This window comes from Struthio camelus, chromosome 1, assembly GCF_040807025.1.
Source record: "Struthio camelus isolate bStrCam1 chromosome 1, bStrCam1.hap1, whole genome shotgun sequence".
NCBI lineage: Eukaryota > Metazoa > Chordata > Aves > Struthioniformes > Struthionidae > Struthio > Struthio camelus.
The window spans coordinates 140,322,910-140,346,926 of record NC_090942.1 but is presented as its reverse complement, the minus strand read 5'-3'; the positions used below and the strand labels follow the sequence as shown (position 1 = coordinate 140,346,926).

Genomic DNA, 24,017 nt, shown 5'->3' with positions numbered 1-24,017 from the left:
AACAGTCGCAACAACAGAGTTGTAAAAAGAAAGTGTTGCACAGCTCTAGAAAAAAAAAAAAGCTCAAAGTCAAAGCTTCCACGTCTGTTATCTTGCAGCTAGCCTGAATCATGTGTTGGAAGCCAGTAATTATGTTTTCATGTATCATTCATCATTTCTATACAAATGCTTATTTATTCGTATCCAAGCTACAGCATACTTCATTTCCACTAGAACTACCTCGTACCTTGGTACTTATCTTCAATCACAATTTCCAACACTGGACTTATAGCACAAAATGTGTTTTATAGACGATATTATAATTAAAAGTATTTTCTGAGTTATCAAATGATACTGCATATTTCTGTAATTGGTTACCTGAAAGATGAAGCTAGGGAAATATTTCATTCAACAATCTTTAATGCAATGTGGCAGTCAAACCAAAAATTATTCCACATCGTGCTTTATGAACCACTTCAGACCTTTTTCCCCCTCACTTCTAAGTCTAATACAAAAGACTACTTTTGTTGTCTGATAAAGCAAGCATTTGCAATGGTAAGAAAATACTGCTGCCGCGTGTCAAATCAGCTAAATTCTACCCACTGTGCATGTATATTTTCCTAAGTTTCTTTTTAACACAAGCAAGCACATACAGACCCTGATCTAGCAGAGTACTTACATGTCCTACATTCAAGTATTCCCTCTCAAGCTCACAAAAGTGTTGGTCCATCTCAGACGAGCACATACATTAGTGCATCTACGAACTGGGATAAAACTTCATATCGACAAGTACGTGCTGCTAGCAGACTGCACCCTAAGGCACATAGATCCACTCTGAGAATCAGTTATTTAAGTAAATGTGCATATCGTTTTATATTTTAGCCTAGTTTTTCAAATAGCCACTATCTGCACCTACTGTTCCTCTGCAACTTATCATATAACGGGGCTAAGAGGAGTCTACACTCATCGTCGTCATCATCAGAAGACAGTCCTAGATCTCTAGAATTCAGTTATCCACTTCAGAGCAATTTTTAAACAACTATTTTAACTATTAACTTTTTTTAAAAACTATTTTTATTTGGAAATTTCAGGAAAAAAGTCATCCACTAACATAACAGTCTGTAGAAAGTAACACTCAAAAACAGAGAATGCTTTTATTTTTTAACTTCTTTACCCAATACAAGGGGAAAAAAAGGTTAACCTTCCTGTTCTTTGTAACATTAACATCATCACAGGGCTCTTGCTCCTCCTGTTTCTTCCAATAGAAGATAGTTGAGGGAATTGCTTCAGAATTTCAAAAAAAAAAAAAAAATTGCCATCTTTTGCTCTTGAGTTGCTTTCGAGCAACCATCAATAAGTGCTCAATAATTCATGGTTAATTTTTAACTTTACGTACACCACTGACTCAGCCTGTTTTGGGAAGGGATTTAATAAAACTCCTACTAAGCAGAACAAGTTCAATTGAATGTAAAAATCTTCAAATTAAAAATGCCTGTGTGAGACGCCCACTGAGGCTCTTTTACTGTAATATATATAAAATATAAATATATATATTTTTAATGAAATTGGTCTGCATGAGGTTATTGCCAAAAAAAGAAAGGCTTGTATCAAGACAAATTGAAATTTATCAGGATAGCTCAATTAACACATGATCTATGCCAGAGAATATATAAGCCATTCACACTTGAGACTCCAAAGCCTCCAGCATTTTTACCATCATGTTAATTATATTTACTAGAGACTGAATAGGTGGCAGCAATGAGATCTGAAAAAATAATTCCCTAATGTGGAGTAGTCCAACACTTATGGAAGTTTTACAGGGGAAAAAGTAAATCTACGCAGTTATTTCACAGCACTGTGAATTAATTGTACTTCCAGTTTCAGGGATATAGTTTTACTGGAACTTTGTACCTTTCTCTTAAAAGTGTTGCAAGAAACGTGAAAAGAAATTCTCTTTCTCCTTCTACAGGAAGCTTTGGTACTTGGTGCAGATCTTTAAGCTGCTAGCTGCCTACACCATCAAAGCCATGAGGTTGAAACTATGGTCTAACAGTAGCTGCAAGCAGCTTTCCTTCTCTCCTTGTAGTAACTCCCTAATTGTTCTAGTATCGGACAGATGTTGTGCATGACCCAACTGAATACCCGATTTTATTTTTTTATGGCTTTGGGGAAGGAAGAGAGTGTTGTACACAGAATTCAATGTTGATTAAAAAGCACTAACATTTGGCTGAATAAAACCCAGTTTAGCCCTCTGGGCCTGTCTGACCCCCTAACCACTGTTTCCTAACTATTCTGTTATGATACAGTTTGTCTGAAAAACAGAGTTTGCAAAGCAAAAAATGCAACGCTTATATCAGTTTGGTAACTATTTCCTTAATGGCATTACTGTGAAACTGCCCTCAAATCTATTGTTTTTAGATTAAACTCTTGTAATGAAGCCATAGCAACCAACTGAGCCTTTTTACTGACTGCTGAATAGGGACTGCATGGAAGCATCATGTAGACATACTACACTGTTCAAACATGGACAATAAACATACAGCAAGATCTTGTTTTACTGCAGGTAAAAAGGTGGGGGAAGAAGTACAAAGTATTTTCAGAATTGAAAATGCAGCAACTGTATGATGTTAAAAGAGAACACTTTTCCTCCAGGTCCTCTAAGTCTATTCAAGGATGCATCTTCTACCAAAAAGGTATTTCTTGCCTCCTGAGTCCTCTTTCAGATACACTCCCTTGGGACACAGGTCCTTCACGTGTGCTTACGGGCTCTAGATTCACCTAGGGTTTGTGCTTTCTTATGGACCTTCAACTGTAAGCCCAATACAAAAGGTAAGAGTATAAAAAGCAGATGCAGGCCATGTGGGACAGATTTAGCCTTCTTTTTCCTAAGGCAAAGGCAAAGGTACTAGTATCACCTAGGAAGAGACACTCGCTCGCTGCACTTGAACTGCCTCTTGCAATTCCATCACCAAGTTTATCGAAATTGGGTGCAGGCTTACGGCCTCCTTCTAAAGCACAAAGGAAAAAATGCATCTTTTATTGGGGCACGAGGAAGCAGATTTCCATTCCTCATCATAGAAGAGAGAAAATTTAAAATAAGTACCAGCCACTAAGTGCTCAGAAACCAAAGAGTAAACAAAAGCCTCCAAAATAACGGCAGGTCTTGTGATCTTTTGAGCATTCAAGGACTACAAGAGACAATGGCTGGAGAGGAGCGGGAATAGAGAATGAAGATTTTGTGGTGCTTAAGAACTATGTGCCCACAGCCCTCCAGAAGGACGCTAATCGACCTCCTGCAAAGAAAGCACGGAGATGACAGAGGAAACCCTCTCTAAAGGGCATGAGATGCCTCATGGGTAGTAGAGGCTAATGATATCTTGCAACAAAGCAATGCTTAAAAAGGGAGAAGGGATTGTCATGTTTAAGGATTATCAACACTTAAACATTTCACAGGACCAAAAGGAATTATGTTTAGTGACCTGTATTCTCTCCTGCTTTCCAAAGATAACTTAGAACTTCAGACAAAACAGAAAAACAGCATAGCATAAAAACGCAGCCTCTCTGTACAACTCACAACTACCTTCCAATAACCCTCAAGACGAGGGAACGTCCAGTATGAGTCTTCAAACTAAGGACTGGTTTCATTCCACACTGGAAACAATTCTTTCAGAGGAAAAAAAGAACATACCACAGTGTACATTTCAGACATTTTTTCCACAAAAAAAAAAAAAAAAAGAAAGGTTCAATTTCTTATGTCAGAGAAAGCTCTTGCTAATATAAGCATCCTGATTGTCTGGATTAAAAAAAAGTTCCCTACTGTTTTTGTTCTTCTGCCAATATCCACTTCTTAAATACTGCAAAAATAAACAAGAGTGAAAAAAGAAGAATATTCGTTCTATTAGCAGAGGTCACACATATGGAGGGCCTTACCACGCCACTGTACAGCAAAACAAAACAAATTGGCTCAGGACATCCAGGCACTGGACTGGAAAAGAACTTAAAAAAAAATATTTTAGTAGCTTCCAGTGGAACTTGTCTGAAAAATGCCTTGAAGAACAAGTAGCAACTTTAACATGGCAAATTTTGAAACATATTTTGCTAATTGCAACCTAACTTGCTAATTGTGACAAAACAATCCGATTCAAAATGCTTCTTGTTCAAAAAAATCTTCAGTGCAATTTTCTGACGAAAACCCATGTTCGTAGTTCACCATCCTTACGAAAACAAGCTTGAGCACACATTTGATATGGTGTCATCTATATATAAAGAAATCACAGGCGCATCTTACAGTTCATGTGAAAGAGCCATAATATAGACACTCTGAACATTGAAACCAAGGCTTTGAGGTTAAAACTCTCTCTGTAAAATTTCCGTGCACTGAGTTACTGAACACAAATTGTCTTTTAATGAAAAACTCACACTCTTGCTTTTTCCTGAAGTTCCTGGGTAAGCATACAAAAAGCGGCGTCCTCAGAGCCCAGAGAACTTTAACATTAACGTGATAACTCCGAGCAGACTTATTTTGTTAGCTAAATACTTCAGATGACCATGACAAGAATAACATTCAGTACAGTTATGTATGCAATAAAATTGCCTTTTCATCCCTCATATTCTGCTCCCATAGCCCTGGCTTTCTGTGGGTGGGCTAAGATTGGAGAGTAGCAGCCATCAACAAGCTTTGCGGTTGGCACCACACCTTTGACAGAATCGTTGTTGTACACGTTAGCTAAGCCCTTATTTTCACTACAAAGATGAGTGGCTTCAGCCAGCATCTAAACAGATGTTAACCCACTGGATGTCACTGAGCTATTGGAGTGGTGGTGGGGGGGGGAAGATTGGCATGGACAGGGAGGAAAAGGAAAGACTTAGCAGAGCAAAATACTGATACAGTTAATAATCATGCCCTAATTCAAATCAGGCTCCTCTAAAGCAGTTCAGGTTAATTTTAATTACTACGCATTTTTTTTCCTCAGCGTTAAGTCAAAGGGGTTCACAAGAGCAATACAGAAACCACTTGGGAGGCAGGAAGCTGCTGTACTTATCCTATGAGTAGCATGACCTGAATTAATTAGTATGTAGTGCTACACATTTCCTTAAATTATCTCCAGTTTGTACATTCCTGGTTTCACGTTAAGGGTCACCATAGCTATGAGGGAAACAAAAGACTGTGGTAAACCTTGCTGGCAATGCAACACTGCCTGCTTCCCCATGCCTCCGCAGGGAAACAGCTGCCAGGACGAACATTTCCAAAGGTCAGTATTTCCTAGTGCAAACTCCTACCGTATGTGCTACAGGTAAGCACACACAAAGTTTTGTGGAAAGAGATGGCAGGACAGTGAGCTAACTCTCAAATGTGGAACAAAGCTGGAATGAAAGAGTCTGCATCCTAATGCATGAGAGATCAAGATAACAGCCAATTCAAGGGCATGTGAATAGAGGCAAGTTTAGGGTTACTATATGAACCATGATAGGAAAGAAGCTAGCTACACAGCCTAGACAAAACAATATTAGACAGTCACACTGAGTAATTTTGGCATACTGGTTATAGGGGCATTCTTATTACCTTCATATGCAAAGTCACCGACTCCACAGGGCTTTTTATAAATGAAGTAAGTAGCATAAGCAAACACAGGGAGGATGGTTTTATGAGTGTTGTAGCTATGTCTGAAAAAAGTCTTTTCCACTGTAACTTGGTTATAAATAGTAAAACCCAGATACCATAAGAAATAAGCTTACATTGTTTCACACTAAGTCCAGATAGGGTATACAAGCACATCGTGCGAGAAGGACAACAGATGCCCACATCATGAATTACATTTTGTTCTGCAGCCACAAGACCGCTGCTCATGCTGGTCTCTGACACAAGGGATGCTAGGAGTAGATGCACAGCTCAGAAAGACTGCAATCCTGCTCTCCTCCTCTCAAGCTTCACGTTTTGTATCATTAAGGTCAGTGCTTAAGAGGAACCCAGCTGTCTTGGCAGGTCACAGTCAAGGAAGATAGGTGGTTTCTGAGATAATAAGGGTAAAAGCTCCTTAAAAGCCTTGATGACCTGGAGGAAGGATTTTCAATTATTTGCTAGCATCTCCCGGGAAGAAGCACCAGTATGGCAAGTTGAGCGTTCACGGATGTCTGGGATACAGACTATCATTTGGGTGCTCTTCCAGGCATCCCCTTCGGGACAAAGTGAAGCACATGGCAGCTGTTAAGCCTGAAGGCTATAAATGTCACAGCTCCAACCATGTCTGCCACCAAACAGTGAAGGCTCCAGCTGGAAGTCCATTTTTGACTATGGAAGTCATTTGAGTGTCCAGGAACTACATCCTGAATGACTCTTGGACTACATGCAGCAGTTCAGAATGAATTCAGTTTTGGGATACTGTTGTGATGTCAGTAATTTAGCCTGACACAACAGAATACTATTAAAATGGCGGCACTAAATAATATTAAAACATTTTTAGTATTTTAATGTAATTTAAATTACAACTTTCATACAATAGTATCAAAATACTATCAAATTCTGGAGTTCTCTATCTCTAAGCAGAACATGTCAAAGGACTCCAGGACAGCACAGCTCAGCCAGCTAAGGTTCCAGGGCCTCCTAAAATAGTGATTCCAGTGTATCACTTCTATCCTACGTTTAAACTTGGGTGAGGAGAAGGGTAGAGGGAAGAGGCTGTTGTAGAGAAAAGCTTACCATCCATACCTTAGTCAAACAGCAGAAAGGATGAGTACGGACAGCATTCAAATCAGAGTCAACCCTTGCTGAAATCATAATCAAACATAAACCCCATTCAAATGAATATATCCATCTGTGTACACAAAATTACAGGATAAAGTCTTACATCAGTGTCGGAATAATATATTAAATAAGATCATTCTCTGATGTTACTGCCGTGATTATGAGGTGTTTTCTTAGGGAGCTGGCATATAAACAACCAAGGGAAGCTACGAAAGTGGAACAGATATTTCAGCATTTTCTTCAGTAACTACTAAGTATTTTTTTTCAGAGATTTAATAACCTGCTGTAAAACACACATGTTGGAGCAATGAAGCATACGCAATGAAAAAAACGACATTTTCTGAGCAAGGCTCAGAATAAAAAGCATTTATTTTCTTTACTAGGTACATCACCTAACCTACGGGACATTTCACATACAGAGATGAAGACAAGCTACTGACCATGTGGAAAGCAGGCACAGCTGTCGCACTCACAAACACATACAAAAGAGAAAAAGGCATGTTTTCCTCCTACTGATCTTCCCATCCTCATCCCTTAAAAACAAAGGGTTAAGGATCAAGTATTTTAAGAAGGATTATAGCAGATGAGAACTTAAGCAGGCATGATGGCATTTTTGAATCTATAAACCTGCATTAAACTATGGGAAATAGGAAGGAATGCTTCAAGGTAGGAATTCACATTTTGGCTGACCATAACAACTGCTGCTCCCCTTCTGCATCTTCTTATGAAGTCTGCACAAGACTTTGCTCAGGAGTTCTGTGCAGGGACCCATTTAGCACGTTAGAGGAAGAACCAACAAACAGAAATATAACATTTCCAAATAGCTTTTTTTAAATAAAGAAAAGGAGGTTTCTTTCCATTCTCATCCCTCGGTTAAGCTATGACAACCTTGCCGAAAAGAAAGAATACTCAAAATTCTCTAACCCATTTGAATAGAATTCTTTCTGAGAGGGTAGATGAACTTCAGAAAGCAGTTTCCCATCCTGTGTCCAGCATACCAATTAATTTGGTTAGTACCTGCACATACTAAAAACAACCACACTATCTAAGAGCAAATAATCAAGGTTGAAACAAAGCTGTTTGAGCAACTAAAAGCACTTCGGAAGAGGAAGAAGTAGACAGTGGTGACTATAACTATATTGGTATTTTCCTGAGTTTTTTCTTAGTATATTCTTATAAGAACAGAAAAGATCCAATACACAGTAATCAACACATTTATACATTTCTTTATAAAATCAGTTGGGGTTTTGCTGTGAGCCTTGGCAGCAACATTTAATATACCGCATGTACCGTGCAAGGCTTCCATTTCCTTCCAGTAAATCATCTAGTTCTTTAAGGGAGTGCCTTTTGCACTTCTTTGTTTGTGTTAAAGTTGTTTCTCTGAAACAACTATTTTCTTTCTTTAAGAAAACAATTTGAGAAAACAGTTGTTTTCTTTAACAGGAGTACATCATTTACTGTGAAACAGAAAAAAGCTAGCTTCTATTAGACATACACTATCTACATAAAATATATCTGTACATTCAAAGTACATCATCTGATTGTGTCACAGCGGTTCTCATCTACTACAAGCAAGAGACATAAGCATGCAGCAACAGCAAGTGCTCTTGGCCACTATTTCAATGAGAAACTACTCAATGGAAGATCAAAAGCCAATACAGAATTGTCCAAAGGCAGGAAGAGACAACAGATCAAATCTGCCACTAGGCAAGAAAACAGAAGAGAACAAAAATACTGAATTACTACACAAACGGGTATACTCACTCACCTAGCAACTGTCTTCAGAGTTGCCCAAGAGACAGTTAAGGGGTGAATATTAGCCAGAGTGAGAAAAGGAAATATTTTGAATTGAAGAAGTGGAAACCAATGGTCTCCAGAAAACAAAATTTAATGAGTATGTATTAAAAAGTAGGAATAATGGGGTCAGGAAACTATCTATCTATCCACACACGGACACTGTCCACAAAAGATCACAGAAAACAAATTAGAGGGTGGGAAGAACAAGGTTTGACAATGAGGTCCCACACTTCCTCTCTGCAAGGATGATCAAAAGAGCCTAAACCATGTTGGGGCACACTGGGGAGCTGACTGTAATGGGGAAAACATTCAGCAGTTTTATGATTACAGCCATGGGACACCTAAGAAAATCCAGAAATGAAGTTTTACAAGAAGAAATTCATGTTAATGAAATGCACGGACGGTTTAAAGCAAAAAACATTCAAGTCTTGACTAAAGCTGCTAACTTATTTGTGTTTTCTTTCAGTTCCACACACTCCCAAAATACCTGCCTTCAGTGTGTCAAGTCTTCTTTAAAATATTAGTTTCCAAGAGTCTTCATCCCTTCTTGATTCTTTTCTACCCTCCTCATATTTCCACTGAGGAGTAAGAGGAATTCAAGGATTCCTCTTTAGGAATCATGATGATTCCTGAATCATGGTTTTGCAAGCATATCAGTGGCAGATAAGATAAAAAGCAGCAAAGTAGAATTTGAGGAGGAAGTTAAAGATTAAATATCCATTATATGCTTCTCATAGCTCAAGTCTGAGGGAAAAAAACAGGTATTCGCAACAAGTTTAAAAATCATTTAAGGGGGTAACTAAAAATAAAAGGCTATAAAAAGCAAGATGACTGAACTGGCTAGTTTTCGTTCACATCATTGTTTCCTTAAGTTTAGAGGTATTAATTGACATGTGGGATTTTCACCAGACAATTACAGAGCATGAGAAATTGCCACTTTAACGTCAGCATGGAGCAGACGAAGCATCTATGAAGTGAAGACACTGCATTAGGAAAATAATTAGTCCGGCATATGGCAGAGCAAAGCTCTCTCTGTGTTGCATTTGTGTATTTGCTTACACAAAATTCTGGTTTAATGAAGCGTTTATCAGCTTTAGTACCTACTAACTTTATTCGTTGGGCAGCAGGCAATAGTAGACTGTGCAATAGATTGTTATATCCCCCTGACACTGTATGACAAATATTTCTGAGATTTCAAGAGCCCTGGCTTTTGTACCAGCACCCATCACAGAGTCTCAGTGGATGTTGTAGGAAGTATTACTGTTTACTACACCTTGCAAGCTGTGGGAACTTGACACACATGCTAGAGTAGATCCCTCTGCTTGCAACAAAAGCTCTCAGCTTCAAATACTTCCACTAGTCATCTCTCTTTACTCTCGACTTCTTTGCAATGCATGGTTAAGCAGCTCAAGAAGAACATTGAATTTCCCATAAGGGAAGTTCCACGTGGCAAACTTATTTTCAGCTGTGTTCCTAACAAATACGACGACTCGTTTTGCACTTTTGTTTGAGGAAAGTGCATGACGTTTATGTCAACACAGTTCTGGTAACAAAAGCAGAAGTTTGTACACAAACAGTAAACTTCCCAGTAGTCTTTTTTCTTCAACAAAAGAAGAATATTAAAATGAATGGAATAGAAAAATAAGGAAGAAATCAATTTAATAGACAAATTAGGAAAAAGTATTTAAAATCCGCTCAGAAATCTGCACTAGTTCAGACATGCACTGGATTTGTAGGCATCGTACGAGTTGAGGACTGCATTCTAGCAAATCCTGACGGAAGCTCCTAGAATCTAAACAGTTTTAAAAAGACATCTTAAGTTGCTGAAAGTATTCTCTTATGTCATAAAATACTTGTGTTGCACGGGAAAGCAAAAAAGACACAAACCCAAAGAGTTTAAAATATCAGTGCAAAATCTCTCTTGAAGAGATGCTAAGTTCTAATTAGTATCCCCACAAAGGGCAAAGACATGAGATTGCATACAGCTGATGTTCACATTTATCCAGCATGCAGCGTGTCTCAGGATTAGAATTTAAAAGACTCAAAGAATTTTCTAGTGCCCAAACTGACAAAAACGTAGATTACAAGGTAAAGTGAAAGACAGAGATATGGGAGAGTCCAAATCAGCTTCAACTCACTGGCAGCACGAAAAAGTCACTTTCCTCTTTGGGTAGCCATCACCAACAGGCTCCACAACTCCAGCTAACACTAATAAGCTCAAATAGATGTTTCAAATTAAGAAATGTAATTTAGATGTACATTAAATGTACATTACTAAATGTAATCCTTCTCTGACTGGACTCCCATCATTTACTCTGTGTTTCTTGCATCTCCATGGACTCTAGACCAGCTGTACTCTTAACGCAAGGTGTTCTTTCTAACTGCCAGTCCATAAACCATCTAAAGGGCAACCTAGCTGCTTTCTTACTCATAAGTCACTAACAGTAATATAGGAGCAAATTCTGTCTTGTTTACCATTGCTGCAATTCTACTCACTACAATTTCTACATGGTTTAGACCTGGGCAATTCATATATTTTCCTTGGCACTGAAGGAACATATACACAAAGGCAGAGTTTTAGGCTGCAACGTGCAATAGTTTCCCTATGCGCCTAAGGAAACATTTAAAAAAAACCCACAAAATTATAAAGGCTATATCTTAAGCAGGATACTCCAAATCAATTTACAACTTCAAGAAGTCCAGTTTTCTTCATGACCCAAGTTTCCACTGTCTTTGGATCACGTTCACTTTCAAAGTTCTTTGTCCTCGGACAAGAAACTCCAAGCATTAAGTACACACACATTCCTGAAATCTGTTTCTGTAGGTATTACTTTAGGCTTATGTTTTCATGTGTCACACACATTCAAGTGTCGAAACATGAAACACTCACAAAAATGATGAATAGCAAAGCACTGCATTTTATATCACTAAATAACTTTCAGACATGTCTTTATATTAATGAAACATAAGTTCCATTCACATTTTGAAACTGCTGCTAGCTAAACAGCTCAAAAAACACGAAGAACAAAAGATCTTGGATTCCTATAGTTCTCTGCATTGCTTGTAAACTCTTCCCAAAGCCGCAACTCCATAAGCATGCTTCGGAGCCTAAAACCCTAGAGACAAATAATGATGGAGAGGGAGACTGCCAAAGCGGCAGAAGAAAGCAACAAAACAGTGAGGACCAAATGCTGCCTATGCTATCTATGCGTTACACTGAATGGTCAAACTCTTCTCATACCCTACGGTTCTCCACTATGTCTACATGGGACAGGTAACAGGGAATTCTGAAGAGCATAGCTACCTTGATGTCCCAGCTACCAGGAGTCCATGCCTAACCACAGTGAAATGCTGGGGGAGATTCAGGAAATTTGAATTCCTTTCCTGGTATTGTCACTAACTTAGCATATAACCTGGAAGAAGCCACCTTACCGCTCCACGTCTCTGTTTTGTCTTTTGCCCGTTTGGGGGGTTCGCATGGTAATTTTCCCAACTTAGGCGCCTGCATTTGTACAGAGGGAAGCAGACTCAGCTGAGACCCATTAATTTAATACAAATAGCAACAACTATGAAGTCCCCTTACTAATAGAGGAAGATTAAACTATCTTTCTCTACATTTGCTTCCCACAATTTAAACCCAAACTCATTTGTTTCAGTTCTCATCACTCCTCCCCTGATACCGAATCGGATTTTAAGAAACCAATCACCAGAACAGAAGGGATTTTGATTTCTCAGACAGCCTCAAACCAGCGAGGCTACGAGCACTGAATTCTGCAGAGCACCCAGCCACGCACTTTGCCGGAGTGGCACCCTGGCAAAATGCTGTGCGCTCCAGCAGGAGCGAGCCTTAGCCCCATGCTTTGGGGGCAAACGGCATGCAGGTCAGAAGTATATTTTACATCGGACTTCTCTATTCTCCCGACGCCTTTCGGAGAAGAAGCACTTCTGAGCTGCCCTACTCGGCGAGCCACAGTCAATTCACACGGGTCTCCCTCTAATCTTCCTCGGTGGAATGCGGAGAGGAAAAATTATGCAGAGCAGAGGAGCGGAAAGACGGCATAGTTACGCTTCCCCCGTTTCTATCCCAGCCTCTTCACCTTCAGTAACTTTAGGCAAACACATGCGCTCTTTGCAGCGTTAGCAACGTGCTACCGCAAAAGGGTTCAAAGATCCTGCAGGTCGACCTGAGCAACTCACCGAAAGCGGCCTCCCACAGGCAGGTACAAAGGCTTCGCCTCCCAGCAAGGGGACGCCGGAGGAGGGCGAGGGGCTGTTGCGCGCAGAGCTGCCGGAGAGGCGGCCTGGGCAGGTGCGAGGGGAGAAACCGCTGAGGCAGCCTCAGGGATCAGGTGCATGCGTGTCTGGGGAGGAGTGAACGGCAACTGCAGTTAGCATGTGAAAGCAGAGGACAAAAGAAGAGTTGAGAAACCCTGGGATTTTAGTGGGAAGAACAGATACAGTGGGGAGTGTGATGATTAAAAAAGCCACCATAGCCCTCTTCGCAAACTTTTTTTAAAGACATTTCTGTAAGTTACTCCTAGAGAGACTACACTGGATACCATGCTCTGACACTTCTAGAAAGACAGCGTTTACATCCAAAGACCATCAGTGAAAGTACAGTAAGACCAGTCAGTCCACGTGTGGTTGGGCCAGTAGTATATCTCAGGAAAAACAAAATCCTCGCTATGAAAACGTGCATTAAACACAGATGACACCATGCCACTGCACAAGAAATGCAAGGCATACCGAGAAGTGGGCTTCCCTGGCTTTATTTTCAATTTACATAACTTTATCCTGAAAGCTACTTCAGATTATTTTTGAAGAGTTGTGATTTTCGATAGCAACAGTCTTGAAAAACAAAGGATATGAAAAAAACACTGCATAAAAATGATATTAGCAATATGATGACTGCTGGAATAACGGCACGCAGAAACCAATTTGATTAAAGGTATCCTGTTTAAGAAAAATAATTCAATACTTAAACTGTTTAAAACATTAAAAGTGACATGCATATTTCAATTGGTTTAAGAGGTTCCAGAAACACTCTGAAAGACAGATAATCAAACGCTGCCACAGTTCAGCTCTCCAGGGGATCAAATCTATAATCCAGTATGTTTTCCTGAAACATAACGTTTCAAGATCTATCAGACACATCGTAATTCATACAGGCAATAACAGATTTCCTACCTTACAGAACCACACTCATACAGAGAGCAAGAGAGAGAATCCGCAAACGTGGTGAAACTACAAATTGTTTAGAATACTGAGAAATATCTGAAATGCACAATGTTTTCTTCTGCGGCTTCTTTTCAGGCAAAAAAGATTACAGCAAGAAGGCAAAATTAAGTACTTTTTAATAGCATAATCAGGTGTTACGGAAATAGAGGAAGAAAGGCAATATAAAATTTTATATCTCACAGGTTTTAGGAGAAGATAAACTAAATACTATTTTATTTTTTTATAGGATCAAGGTTTAACATATTTAAGAGATGCAAGATTTAACAGAATATGGACTACAAGACTCTGCAATTGAAATCTAGCCATCCTTAATGACCGATACTAATCAGATTTTACTATCACTGTGACACACAAAAGATCGCAGATCCTGCCTGGACAAAGTGTACATCTGAACAGGAAGAAAGATTTTCTTTCAGGATTTGCCCCCAGCTGTTTATAAGAAGAAAGCATGATGCTGGGAATATTTGAACCTACATTTGACGTAAAAGCAAGGACCTTTCCTATATGTAGCAGAACTGCACAAGGTAGAACTCTTGGAGTTGCTGCTTATGGGAAAGGGATGGTCCACACTGGAGACACAGGAAAAAGCTCAGGGCGATGCAGGAGCAATTAATTTTGGGGGAGCAGGATGCACTGTAGCAGGCCTGACAGACAGGATGATGGCCCGGGAGTGTTACAGGGAAAAGCCCCTGGGAACTCCTGTGGTTTTGGAGCTCTGCAAGGGAGCAAGTACTACAGAGGAATTGCAAAGAGACAGGATATAAGCCCATATGAAGACAGCCTTCATTTGATCCCCTGCTCATAGATGTTGTTTTCCTCAGTATCTTAAAAATAAAAAAAAAAAAAACAAGAACTTAAACATTCCAACCTCTTTTCTTATTTGAAAGCAACTTTTTAGTAGAGCAAAAAGAGGAAAAGATATAAAATTATGAAAGCATTCAGTTCCCAAGAAATTACACTGTCTGTGATACTTACATAGTGCTTTGGGAATTTTTAGGGGGAAAAATGTTTTGCATTTTTTGTTAATTTTGTAAAATAAACCTCCCCCCAAAATCAAGATTTGGAAAAGTTTGTGCTGCAATGTAAGACGCTAACGGGTGCTTCTTCTCCTACAAGATACACAAAACATTAAGCTGGTTATTACTGACAACCCTACAGTCAACATAAACCATAAATGTTGTTAAACACAATGGGCCTGACTTTCAGAAGTGCTGAGTGAGCCAAAAGCCTAATGAAATCAGTGGCAGTGATGGACTCTCAGCAGCTCTGAGGAAAAAAAAAAAAAGAAAAAAAGAAAAAAAACCCCACAGTCTCAGTGGGCCAGTCTTCCACAAAAGTTTTGTATGAGTAAGGACTATTCAAATGGTCCTAATTAGAAACAGTCAAATATATCTTTGCAATTGGATCAGCAAGCTTGATACAGTGCTGAAGCTCCAAAGAAATCCTAGTTAGGTAGTCAAATTAGCCTCAGCCTACATAAGGCCAAGGCAACAGTTATGTAACAGCATAAACAAAATGTTGCATTCATGAAAGACTGTTTCACCAGCTGACAAAGACTTCTTTTTTGTGACTTAGAAGTCCCCTCTCCCGATTGATTACACCAGAGTTACCTAGTCAGGCATAGCAGATAATCTAAGAACAGCTGGAAGGAAAGAAGTAGGCAGAATTTGGAGTTTAGTGCAATTATTATTAGCAAAACATTCAAGAAATGTTTTCTTCTCCCCACTCCCCTGAGTTTTTCCTCAACCATTACGTTTAGGACAAAAGATTCTACAGAGATATAAAACATACATGTCATACATTGTTGCAGACCATAACTTACAAGACTAATACTAATATTTTCCTAAGATTTTAGTACCAAAATACAGATTTGCTTCTTCACAAGATAACATATCTACAAAGATTTAAAACAGCTTTTAAATTTCAAATCCTATGCCATTTACTTTAGCGAGGGAAAAGTCAATTTCACAGAACTAACAGTAAAGACACTTAAGAATGATTGCACATGAATTACTACCTAATATATTTTATTCCCCCCTGCCCCAAATAAGATGTTGTAATCTGAGGAATACATTAGATACTCTTTTCTTAAGAGGGAACTTGGAAAAAAATTACATTTTTCGTTCTCTCTCTTCCATCCCCCTTCCAAGATTTACTTGACATCAATCTATGATTGCAAAGTAAAAGTATGCATTAAGAGGATACAAAGATATGAGAGGCTATCAACATTACAGCTTCATTTAATATCAAATTTAAAAATATACATAGTGAAAACGGTCCAGAAAAATGATTATCAGAATGTACATGAAAAAAAAAGCTTTTTGGTAGAGTTAATGTAACTGATTTGTGTACTTCAGCTTTCAGAGTTGAAGAATCAGTGCTTTAACATTTATTTAAAAGGTTTTCCAAATTAGAAAGAGCTGTTAAAGAGACCATAATGCTACAGCAGTCTGATCTTCACGAAGCTAGGGAACAAACCAGTTAATAAGCATTTAGAAATTAAGAAGTTAGGTGATGCGAATTAATTTAACAAAGTAACAGCCATAGGAATTGTCAGCTTCCTTTGGCTTTGGCTATGTAATTAAATTCTTCTTCTTCTTTTTTTCCCCCCCTTAATTAAAACCAGAGACAGTGCCAGCATCAGTATGTGCATATTAACACATGGACGGGCACTGGTGGTTCTGCTTCAGCAACTGCAGCCTCTAAGCAATAATGTAATGCCACTGGCAAACTGGAGCAGGGATACAGCTGTATTTTTCTATCATTCATTCAAAACTTTCTAACTTTCATTACTGCTTAATTCATTTGGGTCTATTGTTGGTAGAAGGGAAAGCTTGCAGGAAACAGCATGCACTAAAAAGGCCTGTTATGAAAGGATGTGAGCGCTGAACGTGTGCGCTGACTACTGAGTGACCCATGTGCATGACAGACCCCTATCTTGGGCCCCACTTCTGCTCATGTTAACTCACTCGCGTAAGCAGTTATCTTCCCCATAAGTTAGAAAACAGAAGGCATCGCTTTTTACTGATGCCCAATTCCCTTTACGGATAGCAGCAACGAGACTGTCCCTTTACCCAAGCTACCAGACTGAAAGCTGTCTAACAACGCTGCCCTAAAAGCCTATAGGATTTCCTGAGGCAAAGGCAGAAACGCGTTATGTACGGCATCACAGGTACACAAAATACTTCGCGCAGGATTACAAAAACATATCCACGCCTCCCCCCCCCCCTCCCCCGGGCTTATCCTTCCTCTCCCTAACTACCCGTACACCTCGTGGCAAAAACTAAACTTCACCGAAGTGGACGAACAGCCCGGGTGGCGCACGAAGGGTAAGAAGACACCCCTGGGCGCCCGAGCGCCCCGCGCAGCACCCCCAGCGCCCTCGGGCAGCCACGCGTGGTCTCGCTCGCCCGCCCCGAGCCCGCGGCCCCCGCTTCAGCAAGACGGAGTGGGGAGGGGGGGGGGGAACAAAACAAAAAGATTAAAAAAAAAAAAAAAACACCCCACACCGGGCTGACTTCATACAACCGCCTCCAAGAAACTACACCTCCGCGATTTTTTTTTTTTTTTTTTTTAAATTAAGAAAACGCTCTGCAGCTGGAGCCCAGGTCTCAGCCCCGGGGCGGCCGCGCCGGCTCTGCCCGGGACGCTCACCCCCAACCCCTCCAAAAGCCGCTGACCGCCGCACGCCGCCTCCCCCGAAGGCTTCCCGGGGCCGCCGGACCGGGGCCGCCCCGCTCCGGCCGGGCGCTCAACAGGCTGCGACGCGCCCCTCACCGCCCGCCCGGCCCCCGCACCTGCCCCCCGCAGCCTCGGCGGCGGCTTTGCCGGCAGCGGGGCGCCCCCGCCGCCCGCCTGGCTTACCCATGGCTCGCTCTGGTCGCCCGAGCCGCGCAGGGGCAGCAGGGCAGCGGCTGGGCTGGGCTGGGCGGCAGGCGCGGCGGAGGGAGGGCAGCGGCCGCAGCTCTCGCACACTGCCGGGCTCCGCTGGCCTCGGGCGGCGGCGTTGGGGGGCGGCGTTGGGGGGCGGGGGGCGGGGACGTCGCCGCCTGCCTGCGCCGGGCGGGGTGGGGTGGGGGAGCCGGGCCGGGGGAGAGCGGCGCCGCCGGGGCAGGCGGCGGCGCGCCCCCCGACGGGCACGGCCGCAGGCGCTGGAAATCACAGAATCACGGAGTTACGGAATGGCCGAGGTTGGAAGGGACCTCTGGAGATCGTCTAGTCCAACCCCCCTGCTCCAGCAGGGTCCTCTAGAGCATATTGCCCAGGATCGCGTCCAGGTGACTTTTGAGTATCTCCAGGGAAGGAGACTCCACCACCTCTCTGGGCAACCTGTGCCAGTGCTCTGTCACCCTCACAGGAAAGCAGTTTTTCCTCACATTCAGGCAGAACTTCCTGTGGTTCAGTTTGTGCCCGTTGCCTCTTGTCCTGTCACTGCGCACCACGGAGAAGAGTCTGGCCCCATCCTCTTGACACTCCCCCTTCAGAGACTTGTAGACATTGATGAGATCGCCTCTCAGTCTTCTCTTCTCCAGGCTCAACAGGCCCAGCTCTCGCAGCCTTTCCTCATATGAGAGATGCTCCAGTCCCCTCCTCATCTTTGTAGCCCTCCGCTGGACTCTCTCCAGTAGCGCCATGTCTCTCTTGTACTGGGGAGCCAGAACTGGACACAGGACTCCAGATGTGGCCTCACCAGGGCAGCGTAGAGGAGGAGGATCACCTCCTCGACCTGCTGGCAACACTCTGCCTAATGCACCCCAGGATCCCCTTGGCCTTCTTGGCCACAAGGGTCCATTGCTGCATCATGCTTAACCTTTTGCCCACCAGCACTCCCAGGTCCTCTGCAGAGCTGCTTTCCAGCAGGTCAACCCCCAGCCTGTACCACTGCATGGGGTTATTCCTCGTTTTCCCTCCCCAAAAAACACTGGCTCGGACCTCTGCGTCCTCTCAGGTGGGCGGGCGAGGTGAAGCGGTCTGTGGCGGCGGTGCCTCAGCTGCCCGTGCCGGGGTGTCCCGGGAATCACGGCTTTCCCCTTGGGCACCTACCACCCGCTGAAGTTAGGGTGTTTCCTGTTCCCCAATATTTTATGTATTCATCCTGGCAAGACTTTCAGCCTTGCCTAGGGACGCCCAACAAGGGCCACATTTGTGTTTTGGGGGCTTGCCTATGAAACGGGGCCAAGGGCACCTATGAGTTTCGGAGACATCTGCTTAACGTTTCTCCGTTACTATGGCAGGGGCACTATGCGTCCAAACGTAAATTGCCTCACAGTTATCTCTATTCACGTTCCGCAGAGACTTTGCTCTGATTCTTGCCGCCTCTCCTGAACGTACGCCCCCGTAACGTCACGCAGCAGCCTTCTTGTCGCCCCCTGACCTACGCTCCAGCCACACGGCCTCGCACAACAGTGCTTGCAGTGACTTCTTGTTTTTCTTCAAACACTTCAAGAAACGCGTTGTAGCTCTTGGGAAGGACGGTGAAGGGGAGCCCCAACTAACAGGCTAAGTGGTTTGGGGGCGCTTGGCTGGCTTCTCCTCTCGGCACTTTACCTGTAAACCCCTTCCATATCTAGCTATATCTGAGACAAAAATAGCTGGGCTGTACAAGTTTAAAAGTCTTTACAAACACAGACGATAGGTATGGAGTGGAGCGTGGCAGAGTCAGGCTTCTTGTTCAGTTTAGTTGCTTTTCGGAGGTGGATTTTCAACGTTAGAGCGATTTTGAATGCGTAAGACAAAGGCCAGCTCTTTCGTCAGACTAAATGTATCTACTGCCATTAATATCAATCAGATTGCGCTAATTTACATTAATTGGATACTTGGCATGTAGTTCCTTTGCCTTTGTCATGATAACAGTATCCTCATTTTTTATTTACATGCACTGCAAAGATATATGTCATCTTCTCCCATGCTTATTAGCAAATTGAGCTATTAAATTATGTAACCAGCTATTCCCCCCTAAATGAGAAAGATTGCTTAGGAACATATATGTTAATATAATATGAAGGCAAAGGGAAGTCAAAAATGTTTTTCAGGGGATTTAGTTCATATTTTGTAATTTTAGACTCCCGCTCCTGAAGAATTTCGTGTCTGTACACATGTATAAAGTTGCAATGTTAAAGCTAGGGTTTGTTTTCTATTAAAAAAAAAAAAAAGTCCCAATCTCTGATGATTTTGCATTCATTAAGAAGCGTATCTGTTTTTCCAGCAAGAACTACAAGCCCAACACCATAGAAATATTTCAGGATTCGGGAGTAAATAGTTCTTCTCTAAGAAATAGTAAGTGGCTTGATTCAGTATGCCATTTTATAAAGATAGGAGAAAAATTCACTAGCAAGTTGCTTCCAGTCCCCACTGGGAATTAAAGTAGATGAGCTTTACATCTTTGAAAACTGAGATTAATTATGGAAAGAGCACATGACCCTTAACTAGAGTGGTACTAAACAGCACTGAAATATGGAGGAAGCTGAAAGCAAATGGTAAGAGCATCCTGCTATGTTTTTACCATGTATTGGTGAGAGTATAAATTCATTTTAGATTTTATTTTTAAAAACAAATTCTTTAGTTAATTTTTCATTCTGTGAAACACTTGTAGCATAGAGCTGAAAAATAAGGCCCTGATTCTGACCACGCTTATGCCTCTGAGTAACTTTGCATTGTTAAAATCAGTGTGACTAGTGGTACAAGGAAGGTTAATCAACACAGCCAGTATTGCCTGGATTGGGTTTACATACTTGCATCAAGCTTATGGTAAGGCACAGGGAATCGTGCTCCTATCAATCCCTATGCAATAAGATGACTCTTCTGTATTAGCTTTTTGTCATCCCCAGAAATGTTGGACTCCTTTTCTCTTCACAGAGTAAAACAAAGAACAGCTGTCCAAATACTGGTTATGGCTCAGCAGTCAATGGGGATTTCCAGTCACAGACATACTGAGTCTCTGACGAGTAAAGAGAGAAGTTAACAGTGCTGATGTTAACTTTTGATTCCTTGAGCAAAAGTAAATTACAACACTCACATAAGGTCAAGAAGGCAAGAATTTAGCTGGCATTTCTACTAGGAATAGAAACTTAGGGATTTAATTTCAGAACTAAGATATCTGTAGGAACAGGTACCTTCCTAGTTGCACTGGTAGATAAAGATTTAGCGCTGGATTCTGATCCATGCTCTTTCTCTTTTATCTAGTACATTGCGGAGAGGAAAGAAAGGCTGGAATACGCAGCATTTCGACAAGTCTCAGAGGTGAAATGACACTTTGTTTGCTATAGCTGATAGTAATAAAGTGCTAAAGTGAAAAATAAAGTAAATAAAGTAAGGTGCTAAAGGCTGGATTGGTCCAGACAATCTTGGCATCAAGGAATTATAAAAATGACCTAGCATAACTGCAGATTTGATCTATAAAAGAGAAAGCGAAGGTGAGAAATCTGTACTGATTAATGTACTTTATTGCCTACTCTGGGTTTTTGAAGTCTTTCCCATAGCTTGGGTAACAACCTGTAAACACTTCTGTATGTAGTGTTACTTAATACCAGTGTGATGATACCAGGCATCTAAAGAAACACTTCCACTCCCTGTAGAAATATGCTTGGTGTTTCTCCTCACTCAGTCTGGAGCAGCATGTTCCTGTCTGGAGATGTTTTGAAGAGCCCTTCTGATTTGCAGAAGAAAACTGAAGCTCAAGTTCAGTACCAAGCTCAGTCAGGAAGAGGTAAGACGGAAAGGGAGTATCTCAACAGTTGTTACTGAGGGCACAGTACCAGTCTGAAACTCCAAATTTCTCCATATTTGACCATTTCCAGCAGTCAGTAGCGAAACAGATTTCCAGAGCAAATGAAGGCTGATTGTACATAACTCTTCATTTTTTGTTTTAAGGTACCAGGCTCCATCTGTGTCTCCACTTCACCGGAGAATATCCTAGCTCTAAATTGAACCTCTGTTTTCTTTTGTGGCCTCACCTGTTCAGAGCCAGAAGGAACCATGTGGTATCTGCAGCTACTTGCTCTCTTGTCTCCATTTTCCATTGCTACTTTCTTTCTCAGGCTGCATAACTAGGCAGATTGTCCTGGATGCAGAAACTTTTCCAATTAAGAAAAGAATCAGTTAGTATGTTTCCACTGAATATTTTAGCTTCGACTAAACGTTTTGTTACAATGAAGATAGTGGTTTCATGTAAAAGTGTTCTAGTGGGATATCTGCTTATGTGGACTCCGAGTTCACACAGTGTCCCACTGTTGACTCTGCGATCCTTATTCCCATGGCTCCTTGTGCTAATAGTGAAGTTTACGGTTAATGCTGAATATTTCTTCTTCGAAGTAATACACAAGCCGTGCCAATGGGTAGCAGTCATTTTCAATTTCCAGAGAATTAGCGTGAGTATATAAGGTTCTACTCCTACACTTGATTTTACAAAAATCTGGTGAATCTCCAAAACCTTATAAAATCACGGTCTCACAAAACAGCCTGCCTTTCAATGATGTCAAACACAAGCATATTTTAGATTTAAGGGAACCAGAAGTGATAAAATTTGATTTTAGCTGTCGTACGTGCTCTTTGTGACCTTTCTCAACAGGGTGCGTCAGACCTCTCTGTCTTGAACTTCGAGGATTCCATGCACAGTCAAGGACAAGCCGGGGTTTTTCTCTCCCATGTGATCTTCTGTTCAAAGTGGTGTTACAGGGACCATAGATGTTAAAAGGAAATAAGATGAAAGTTGGATCACTTTGAACCGTCATCTGTGTGCAAAGAAGCAGTGACCTTTCTCATTTTTGGAACTCAGCATCTCAGTGTAGACTAAGGAGAGTGAATCATGCTCTCCTATATCATTTGTACCTTTTATGTGAAGCTGCTCTGCTTCAGACTCCAACTGCTGCTACCAAAAAACCCTTCGTGCTCAGTGCACAGAGCTGTTTGGAAAGTTTGTCTAGCAAAATGCTGAACTAAATGTTTAATATCATCAGGATTACACAGTCTGGGGAAAAACAGAGAAGAAGAACAGATAAAAAATGAAAAGTAATTTGATAATTTAACCAGCGTGTAGATGCTCCCTCTGGTATTTAACATTCAGGTACAACAGCATATAGAATAAATACTCTTCAAAATCGAAACTGTATCTTATTACCAAGTAGGTCATATTTCCAGCAACCATTTCTCCATATGTAAATATGAGCAGTGATTGCTTTAGAATAGATATAATTATATATTCAGCAGAATGCGTAATTTTACCCAATGAACCATAGTTAATATCTGAAAATTAGTGATTATCATTTTGGTGTTATTTACAGAGCACTAAATACATCTTCCATGTTAAAAGACAGACTCATCTCTCTGTCATGTACCCCAAGTCACTTGCGGAATAACCAATGTCACTTTGTGATTTTAAGTACATACAAAAAAGTACTTTAGCAGATATTATTGAAAATGAAGGATTAATGTTCAGATTAGGACCTCTAGCACCTGAAGAATAATCCTTCACTCAGCTCTGCATCATGTATCTTGCCCACCTGATATTTTACTCTTATGTATATAGCTATTCTCTGAGCGTCCATGAGAGAGAGGGGTCTGGAGGGAGACCAGAGGGAAGGGAGCAGTAATATTAACCACATTCCTTTCCATTCTGGATTCCCGTATTTGATTCTGTGCCTTTAAACTGCATGCCGTGTAGAAAACCTAGGAGCTGATGTGAGGTCTGAAAGAGGAATGCTGGTCTCAGTAAAGCATTATACAAAGAGTAGAAAGCTTGTGAGTGAAAAAGAGTTAACTAGCATCTCTGAAGACTGATGTCTGTTATACAGAAAAAATATTTTTTGGTATGAACTTTCCCTCAACATGCAGCCCACTTGGTTTCGCCCTCCCCTGATGGACCTGGGAAATGTCAAAGGGAAGCTCCCTGACAACCCTTCCTCTAGGTAAGGGAGAGAAAAATCTTACCTCCTGCTAGGATCACGATAAAATGATCCTGGTGAAGGCATTCTTCCGCACACTTCGTTCTAACACATTTTGGCTCAGAAATGCACTTGAGTCTGATCAAAGATGATAGGATCAATCTGGCAGGCTTGGATATAAACAATTACCGAAGTGCTTTGCTCAGTTACTGTTATGTTGTGCAGTAGGATGATGTGGGCTGGAGAGGAGCTGACTTAAATACATGGATTATCTAACATTTTCCTTAGTACTAGTGGGAGGATTTGAATGTGGGATAATTTACAAGTGAGGAAACCAGTCTGGGGCAACATGTATATCCAAGGAACATTAGCATTCAACTTCA

At 41.3% G+C, this 24,017-nt stretch overlaps 1 protein-coding gene across 5 annotated transcripts in view; it reads right to left on the bottom strand.

The window, feature by feature from the left end:
• The window catches only part of GPM6B (glycoprotein M6B), a 115,242-nt gene extending 97,435 nt beyond the window's left edge, over positions 1-17,807 (bottom strand). Inside the window, exon 1 of one of the 5 annotated variants that reach the window (XM_068920304.1) lies at positions 17,621-17,807. In XM_068920304.1, coding sequence (XP_068776405.1) covers positions 17,621-17,624 — 4 coding nt within the window. In that variant the 5' untranslated portion in view covers positions 17,625-17,807. Of the gene's footprint in view, positions 1-12,715; positions 12,784-17,620 lie in introns of those variants that run through there. The other 4 variants (XM_068920266.1, XM_068920255.1, XM_068920212.1 and 1 more) reach the window with 4 other exon arrangements.
• Positions 17,808-24,017: the final 6,210 nt, after the last annotated feature.